At 32.8% G+C, this 9283-nt stretch overlaps 2 protein-coding genes across 2 annotated transcripts; one reads left to right on the top strand and one right to left on the bottom strand.

Annotated features, from left to right (window-relative positions):
* Window positions 1-4734: 4734 nt before the first annotated feature.
* On the bottom strand, window positions 4735-7259 carry RpL5 (ribosomal protein L5). The gene is made up of 7 exons (XM_089714117.1): window positions 7132-7259; window positions 6537-6650; window positions 6298-6447; window positions 5891-6051; window positions 5546-5704; window positions 5189-5306; window positions 4735-4965 (listed from the first exon to the last, which is right to left on the bottom strand). The coding sequence occupies exons 1-7, from the start codon at window positions 7132-7134 to the stop codon at window positions 4771-4773; spliced, it is 900 nt and encodes a 299-aa protein (XP_089570243.1). The 5' UTR covers window positions 7135-7259; the 3' UTR covers window positions 4735-4770.
* A 373-nt stretch (window positions 7260-7632) lies between these two features.
* Window positions 7633-9117, top strand: Agpat1 (1-Acylglycerol-3-phosphate O-acyltransferase 1). Its single transcript, XM_089714163.1, has 5 exons — window positions 7633-7824; window positions 7897-8030; window positions 8119-8300; window positions 8406-8571; window positions 8648-9117. Exons 1-5 carry the CDS (start codon window positions 7634-7636, stop codon window positions 8800-8802), a joined length of 828 nt encoding a protein of 275 aa, XP_089570289.1. The 5' UTR covers window position 7633; the 3' UTR covers window positions 8803-9117.
* The last annotated feature ends 166 nt before the right edge of the window (window positions 9118-9283 follow it).

The raw sequence follows: 9283 nt of genomic DNA, 5'->3' as shown, positions 1-9283 counted from the left end.
TTTATTTACAGACAATTTCATCAAAAGTCAAAATATGCCAAAGCTGTTGACAAATGACAGTACCTAGGTCTCGGAGCAATTAACTAGCCTGGAGAAGTAACAATTAATTGAACGTTTCTTATATAGTGGCTCTCTTTTATTCAATACCCTAATTAATGCGATAGAAAGAGACAACACACTGTTATCTGCTTGGCATTCAAATCCACATGTAGCCACTTTTTGTTCTAAAAAGGTAGTGCTTGCCACTTTATCGAATACTAAAATATCGATAAATAAAAAAATTAAGTTATAAAATTGCTTGAAGATAATTTAAGATTCGTTTAATTTTGGATTATGGATAGGTAATTCCCAATTTTAAGATTCGTTTAATTTGGAATTATTCATTTGCGATGCTTATTGACTGCCTTGCATTGTATAGTAGTGGTATTTATAAAAAAAATATTATTAGGTATTTCGGTTTAGGTTGTTTTTATGGTTTCGTAAAAGGGTACGTATTTTTTCCTGTTTTCATAGATTAATTCATAGAATTATACGGAACCCTTCGTGCGCGAATCTGACTTCCACCTGGTTGATCTTTTTACAAATCAATTGTCGTATCCTACTAATATTATAAAAGCAAAAATATATAAGAATGGACATTTGATACTCCTTCACGTAAAAACTACTGAATGAGTTTTTATGGAACTTTACAATTATATAGTTTAAACATCAGAATAACATAAAGGCTACAATTTACCGCGAGAAAATAACTCATTCCTCCGTTTAAAATAAATTCCTTCAAATAAAACAAATAAACATTTATTTTTTGTACAACATTTTATTTCGATACTTAATTACCAAATTACAATATTTATTATTTAAAATAGATGCCACCTTAAACTTGTGGCACAGCATCTCTGCAAAGCACTTTACTTTTCTTCCCGTCTGATTCGAAATGATTTGAACAAGGCCGAGAATGTTTCGAAGGCTTCCAATTTCCTGTGCTATAGCTTTAACCCAAACATCTTTTAATTTTTCTCAAGCCAGAAACCTGCAAATAACAATAAAATCCATACTTAAATACCTTTTATTTTCTCCTAACGTAAAGCAGTCATTATCAATGAAGTAATTCGTTCCTACTCAAGTATCGATAATTGTACAACACTATGGAAGTAATATTTTGCATTTTCTCTCAAAAATAAGCTAATTATGATTTCATTTCAATGATCAAGGGTAGATAAAACATAGATGATTTAGAAAATAACGTAAATTCACTGATTTATAATACAATTAGCCAAAAATTGATCAAAATCACTAACCTGTGAAATGACAAATTTCTATCTTCGTCCGATTTCACATTACTACGGCTTTTACAGCCGTAAGCAACACAAGCCATGTTATCTTTAGTCAATTGTCTTATCATAAAATAACAAATTAAACTAAAACACTCGTTTTTCACTTCAAAAAAAATAATTAAAATAACCAAGCGATGATCACCAGTGACCAGACTGGTGATCAAAACAAATTGAAATGGGCCATGTCATTTCAAACTGTCGAACTGACATATATCTGTCCTCTTTTTTCGCATGACATTTTGCCATAAGCTAAAAAGGCCCAACTGGTGCGTTATTGTTCAATTAATTGTTACTTCTCCAGGCTAGTTAATTGCTCCGAGACCTAGGTCGAGACCTAGGTAAAGAGTAGTAGAGTAATCAAGTATAGATACCACAGAGCAACTAGCAAGTAATATAGACACTGGACAGCTCGACACATTACTTGCTCTGTGCTTGACACAGGGCCTCGAGAGGTTGAGGGTTTACGCTCTCGTGTATAATGCACCATGTGCACCATAAAGTACTTATAATAATTAATGTCTTATGGTGCGTACGGATAGCACGTTCCTGTGTTACGCGTAGTGGAGAAACACTATCCACGCGTACATTGGATACGCGCACAGCTCCTGTACGGACCGCCGCGAACCTGTACGCGAGGTCAATCGATCCAACGTTCCGCGAGCCCCTGCAGTCATTGCGTGTTTTTTTTTGCCGTCCAAATATAGCGTAGCCGGCCGCGTGAGTTCTCTTTGACGCGCGCCAAAAAATCGACTGACGATGGGCTCGCGCGGTACGCGTACCCCAAGAGTGTACGCGAAGCTGCAGGTATGAACTAGGCGTTCCGGATACGCGTAAACTGAGTATGCGTACCAGGGTACGCGCAATCCGTACGCAGCTTTACAGAATCATTTTGCGTGCATTTTGCACTCGGCGAAAAATTTTTCCGCACCATCTTCAGTGCTTTGGCTTCTTACGTAGTAATTTACAGTAACTATTCTATGCTTAACTTGAAACATCTTTAGGTGACCATATTTTACAAACCTTTCGCCGGCGTTTTCAAAGGAAAATTTATTACTTGCTCTGTGAGGAAAACTAGCAAAGTTGCAAATTAGACCTTTGGGATTTTGTCTACTAACAGTGCCCTGTGGTTTTACCCGCTTTGCTACGGTCCTATATTATTATATTGACCCGACCTATTTTGTAATGCAGTACTTTTTGATTTTAACCCGGACATACATACAAAAAAAAATTCTTTAAAAGATTGTAGATTACACCCAAAGTATTCTTTTATAAGAATATTCAATGTAGTTTTGACTTTCCTACGATTTTATAAGTATAGATAAATATACATTCTCCTTTCTCAAATCACCTTTCTAAGAACCTAATTTCAGCGAAATGCAGGTTAGGTTAGGTGTGGAGACCACAGTGTGGAGACACAGTGTAGATGGTGTAGATAGTAGCTATACTTATTTTGAAGACACGTGGTTAAGAAATGAGGGCATTTAAAAAGAGATGTTCAATTAAAATAAACTTAAAATTTAATAAAGTTTTTTATTTTGAATATACAGGGTTAGTTTTCAATGACCAGCCAAAATTTAAAATTAAGATCTAGATATTAAACCAAAGGTAAGTACATTTGAAATATTATTTTCGAATAAAAAAAAATACTAACAATGGCATTCATTTGAAAATGTCTTAAAAATTTCCTAAATCGTTAACACGCGATAAGCTTATTGCACTTGTGTGCGTGCGCGCATCGCCAAATTTTTGTGTGTGCTAACTTCTACCTATCTAAGTAGGTTGTTGAACTGAATTGTGCTTTTGTAATGTCCACACGTTCGCTTTTTAGTGGCGGACAGGAATGAAATCTAATTAAAAAAAAACGTTTTTTTTTTTCATTAGATCGAAAATGTTATCGATTCTGAACCATTTCTGAAAATTTGTCCGGTCATTGAAAACTAACCCTGTATCTTTTTTACCTATGCCTAGGTCCTAAAGATCAGTTTTGTATAATGATAAGACATCTTACTAAGGCATAAATCACAGAACAGTAAAAACATATAGAAGTGCTTTAATGTCAAAATTAGTATGAAAACCAGTGTCGCCAAACCCACACATTTAAACAGATAGTTATACAGTACACTACAAGTAAATTATGTCTTTGATTGGACAGCTTAATTTGAGTAGAAACTGAATTAGGTTATAAATTCAGCATTTAAATATGTACCCTAACGCACCATGTTACGGTTTTATTTTAGTATAACATCCCTAGGTATATTAGCTGTTTTGTTTCTCATTGCTCAGAAATTCCAAATTCGAAAACATTCAGCTACTCCACAACAGAGGGCGTTAGTTTTCGATAGATATAACTTTGAACCTCAACACATAGAGATAAGGTTGAAATTTGTGCCACTCAACATTAATGACATTAACTTGATATTTATCTGATGCTATGCTCTAAGGGATGTCAGCCTTGTTATCGATAATAATTCACAAATAAATATTTTTTTGTGCATTTTTTTTCTTTCTATTATATGAGTATAGTATAATGCGTCACATTTTGGAGTATGTTTATTACTACTAAGTACGTCTTTTCATATTATTATTATTAAATAAAAAACGGAATAGAATAGTATAAATCTATATTTACAAAATACAAACAGAAAATATGCATTATTTTAAATTTTGGAACTGCTGTAGGTTTGATGTATCGGTGGCCTTTGTTAGACTGCTTAGTGCTGTTCGACATCCAGTTAACTCGTCACGTTGCATTTATCCATTTCTCTTTTAAATAAGCCTCTTTGGGAAATCTATAAATAAATTGGACAAATGAAAGCTAAGGAAAAATAAAATAAAATTTAATATTTATAATGTTTGTCTTTTCTAAAGTATCGATACTATCGATATGCGCCACAATCATCACTAAGCCGACATTCGTTTGTTTATTGCAATAATATTCCAGAAAGTCTTGTTTTCTGTTCAATCTATAAAAGTACTAATTTCTTATAACATAAGGTTCATTTTGACTAGATATTTGTATACAATTTTGACAAATTACGACAAGCGAAGTTATAACATAAAATATAATTAAAATAAATAAAAATAAGACTTACCGATGGTATGAAATGCCTCCATTGCTGATATTATTTCGTCTGCTATCATTTTTGCACTCTAATACCGAACAACACGTCCTAATTAATGAATAAATATGGAAAAAAGATTTGACAGCTGACAACCAACTCGAATATTTTTCTGCGCATAACTGAGAGCAAGTTAGGTGATCTTACCTTACCAGTGACACGTGGGCCACGCCCACATCACACTTCTATCTACTTTACTGTTCTGTGGCATAAATGTACATTTAAGTTTGTATTATAAGTCATATTATACGAGTTAGAGGAAAACAAATGAAACTCAAAAGTCGAATAAATGGTTATATTTTGATAAAATAAACCATTTAAGCTTCTGCCTGAGCCTGGAGTTTCTTGACGTAAGACTCCTTCTTTTGCTTGATCCTGTTCTTTCTTTCGGCCAAGGTCAGCTTGCGTTTGTTCCAGCGTTTCTTCTTGGCTGGGTCCTTCTTGCTTTCCTTCTTCTTGTATGATGGATCAGCACGGATTGCTTCGTGGGCCTTTTTGTATAATGTTTCAACCTATTTAAACAAACAATATTAATAATTTTCAAATTTAGTGAGACTTTACATTTTAAAGAAATTTTAATTGATATGTATTTGTTGCAAAATAAAATATGTTTCCTGAAATAATTTCAAGACAAATATAATTTTAAAATGCAATGATTTTGTCCAACATCGACACTGCTCTAATAAAAATTATGCAGTAATTTGATTGGACGTAGCTTACACTTGTATGACTTACCGCATCAGCAGCAACACCGAGTTTGATGTACTTGCTAAACTGTCTCTTGAATGAGTCTTCATCTTCCTGTTCTAAATTACGCATATATTCAGCAACATGGAGACCGAAAATATGTGACCTAGGAAGAAGAAAGGGTTACAAATTTAATTTGTTATCAGCATCAACAATTTGATAGTTAGTAATTATATGGGTATGATTGTTATTAAAACCGGTTCAAAAAATTAATTATAATCTTTTTGACAACCAAAAGTTTTAATTATGCTCTCGCTCCAAAATGCTGTTTGAAAAGAAGATATACCTTTTTTTCAAAGGATGAATGGAGCGTAATTTCATTTGTAAACTAAACAAAACAAGTACCTATGAACTTCAGCGTTGAATTTCTTTGCTTCAGCATCATAGCCAGGGAACCTCTTAAGCGAGTGGGGAACATTAAGGCCACCATCAACCGCACCCTTCATGGCTCCAAACACTCTGGCACCAGTGGTTGTTCTGGCTAGACCAACATCCAGATAACACCTAGATAAAACAAACAAAAATTAAATTTACATAATAAAATGTTAATCTAAGATAGTAATCATTAAAAAAATCAGCAAATTACGATACACCATAAACACATACTCCCTGATTGTATGCTGTCTGTCCGCCCGTAATATATCATCATAAAAAACTATAAACAGCTGTCAATATATTACAATTTCTCACCTGAAAGCACCTGGTCCATTGTCGACTGGCTCAACATTGTATTCATCACCAGTAACTTCTGTCGCGCCAGTGTAAAGAGTGTCTAATCCTAGCCTTTGCAGCAGGCGCCTGGCCAGCAAGAGACCTGTGCAGTATGCAGCAGCATAGTTGGTCAAACCCACCTATGATAAACAATTTTGAATTGATTAAAATCTAATTAAATGTATGTTCATTAAAAAAAAAAATATAAGAAATAATCAGTATTGAACATATAACAACAGGGTGTTATGCATTTGTACGTTGCTTCAGACCGCCCGTTCAAAATCATCATTTGATATTTTAAAAAATTAGAAGTACAACAAACTCGCTTCAAGTGCCCAACTTTCAATTGGTAATCTCCCTTTGATAAAATATTTAAATTTAATTACCTTGATACCATAACGTGGTAATTCATGGGAGTAGGCAGCACAGACAATGTGGTCTCCTTCAATACGGGAGTATGCAACCTGGCAGGTGACATCCTTGTTTGATAGACGCACAATCAAACGGTATTTGGGAGTGTTATACTTGTTCTTGTCCTAAAATAATAAATATATCTGCAAGTCAGTTATGCCTTATACATAAATTGAAAGAAAATTCATTGTATATTGATGGCAATTTATTTTACCTGAATGATAAGGCGTTTGCGGGCATAGTAATCAGTTTTACCTTCACGGCGCCTCTTGAACTTAACTTGGTACCTTTTAAAGTATTGCTTATTCTTAACAACTTTCACGAAACCCTGTAACAATCATATTTTATTACAGCAAAAGCGACACAAATTAACTAATAGATTCCATCTTTTGGCTTTATCAGAGACACTTTATAATCACGATTGTTGCTTCGGAACATAAACCATTGTATCATACACATAAAACATGGCATGAAACAAATAAATTTATGTCGTCCACGACATCAGATGACGCGCATGTGTCGATTTTTCATCATATAAAAAAAATATACAATTTTGTATAAATTTTACGCATTTTGTGAACGTTATTCTTACAGCTGTTCTTGAAGATAAATTTAATTATTGAATTAAGAGCAAATCAACAATAATATTCAGACACCGGGCATTGCAATATCACTAGACGATACATACGGCAACAATAATCACTGTTTATTTATGGCATCTTGAGTTAAAATTTAGAAATACTTTACAAATAAGATTTAAACTATATACCAGGTATCACTCACTATAATATTTATCAAGAAAGTCTCACCATTTTAATTAAATCTACGTAATCCGCGCACTCCGGTTACTCGCGCGGAGGCGTAACCTGAAAAAGAAATTTTGTTTGACAATGACAAATTACGAATACGAGGAGCAATCAAAGTCATAGTCCATAGACCATCATACACCACAGATCCTTTTAATATTTTTATTGCTATTAATTTATACCTTTTTTTATCAATCTGTTTGAATTATGAATTTAACATCGCACAAATTACACATAAACAAACGTAATAATATTACAGATGGCTGATCACGTAATAAAAAAATCATGAGTTTTGGTGATTGGTTTTGGTGGAGGTATGGAATAATTTCTTGCACCTTAGTCATTATACTAAATTTATAATAATATTAATATTATACTAAATTACTTCAAGATACGTAAATTATTAATTATATTAGATATTTTTAAAGTAATATATTAGAAATAGTAACATTGCAGTTATATTTTCATTTGGTACTTTTTTATTTCCTCTTGTCTATGATTCGTTATGGCTTCCTTCTATTCATATCCTGAATTATTTTTGGCGGGTTTTATATTTACCTTGCCCTTTTTATACGAAAAAAGCAATGTTTTTCGATATTACTTAAAGTTTTTTCTATATTACTCTTATGTTTTAATAACATGTACCGTTTTATTACCAGTTGTGCTGCTTTACCCTCGCGATGTGACGAATCTTGTGTAAGATATTGATTATTTTTTAATTATATTTTCCTGACCTTTAACTAATAAAATAATTTATTTCTGTTGTAGAGTTGCTTCCAGATTTTGTCGCTATGCTTCGCATATCGTAGGAATAGAATGGGAACTACGAGGACTAGAGAATTGGGATAATGAAGAGTGCTACATCGTTATATCAAATCATCAAAGCTCATTAGATATACTAGGTAAGAGCATTTAATTTATTTAACTTATTTTTATATATAAACTGTAGATAAGTGGAACTAACTACAGTTTTTATTTATCACTTTGAAGGTATGTTCGAAATGTGGCCCCGCATGAAGCGGTGCACAGTCGTCGCTAAACGACCATTAATGTTTGCTGGTGCGTTCGGTTTTGGAGCTTGGCTGTCTGGTTTAGTTTTCATAGACCGCTTAAAAACAGATAAAGCTCGACTACTTATGAAACAAGCAACGGAAAGAGTCATATCAGAAAAGGTAAAAAAATATTGATTATCTTATTTATATTAGTCCCTGTAGTCATATATCAGTATAAAGTGGGTTATATTTAATACCACCTTAAACAAATTTTAAATATTTCAGACCAAATTGTGGGTTTTTCCTGAGGGAGCAAGATATAACAAAGGTTGCATTCAGCCTTTTAAAAAAGGTGCTTTTTATTTGGCCATTGATTCCCAAATACCAATCATGCCTGTTGTATTCAGCCAGTATTATTTTCTCGATAATGAAACAAAAACTTTTGAGCCAGGTAAGTTACAAAGCTTTTCAAAAAAAAAACATGGCTTAAGAAGTATTTGTAAATACTTATTTGAATTTTATTTTAGGGAAAGTTGTCATTACCACTTTACCACCAATTCCTACTAAAGGCATGACACGCGATGATTTGGAAACTCTGTCAGATATGGTACGACAACAAATGATAGAAGTCTTCAATGAGAGCTCTAAGGATCTAGTCAGGCAGAAGAAGATTGCTGTTTAAGTTTGATAACAAGTTTCTTTGCCATATGTTTCGATTATCTTGAGCCTTTTATTTATAGTCTCCATTTTATTAATTTGAAAGCCTAGTTAAGTTTTCTTTGTGTTGGATGCCATTTTCTAGTCATGTAGAGTTAGTTATCCATAATGTATTCAAAGTATTATTTATTATATAATTAATCATAATCTCATTTTGTTACCATGTAAATGAAACAATTTTTTAAAGATATTAATCAAATATATTTGGCTAAGCCACTTATGTATTGCATTTTGGCTGTGTAACAAAAATAATTGTGTCTTAATTGAGCGGTTGTGAGACTGAGTGCTTGTTACTTCAATAATTCCAATATAATAAAATCAATCAGGAGTATGAATGAAGGCTAATTTTCTGTAACTACTGATATAGTTAATTATATGTATTTAATGTTTCAAAATACATTATTAAAGGATACATAAGTAAACCATTTAAATGTGTCTATTGTTTA

The sequence above is a fragment of the Colias philodice genome, chromosome 3 (genome assembly GCF_061535455.1).
Source record: "Colias philodice isolate Cphi_HAF_F1 chromosome 3, ilColPhil1 Martin Lab GWU primary, whole genome shotgun sequence".
In the NCBI taxonomy this organism is placed as follows: domain Eukaryota; kingdom Metazoa; phylum Arthropoda; class Insecta; order Lepidoptera; family Pieridae; genus Colias; species Colias philodice.
The sequence above is the reverse complement of the archived record's forward strand: the minus strand, read 5'-3'. Positions and strand labels throughout refer to the sequence as shown.

Excerpts from the sequence above, each read along its gene's own strand:
- RpL5 (XM_089714117.1), bottom strand. Across the intron at positions 6,448-6,536 it reads GCAAACGCCTTATCATTCAG|GACAAGAACAAGTATAACAC; the intron begins GTAAAATAAATT and ends TTATTATTTTAG. Across the intron at positions 5,705-5,890 it reads AATGGACCAGGTGCTTTCAG|GTGTTATCTGGATGTTGGTC; the intron begins GTGAGAAATTGT and ends TGTTTTATCTAG.
- Agpat1 (XM_089714163.1), top strand. The coding sequence starts at position 7,634 with ATGGCTTCCTTCTATTCATATCCTGAATTATTTTTGGCGGGTTTTATA. Across the intron at positions 8,301-8,405 it reads AAAGAGTCATATCAGAAAAG|ACCAAATTGTGGGTTTTTCC; the intron begins GTAAAAAAATAT and ends TAAATATTTCAG. Across the intron at positions 8,572-8,647 it reads AACAAAAACTTTTGAGCCAG|GGAAAGTTGTCATTACCACT; the intron begins GTAAGTTACAAA and ends ATTTTATTTTAG.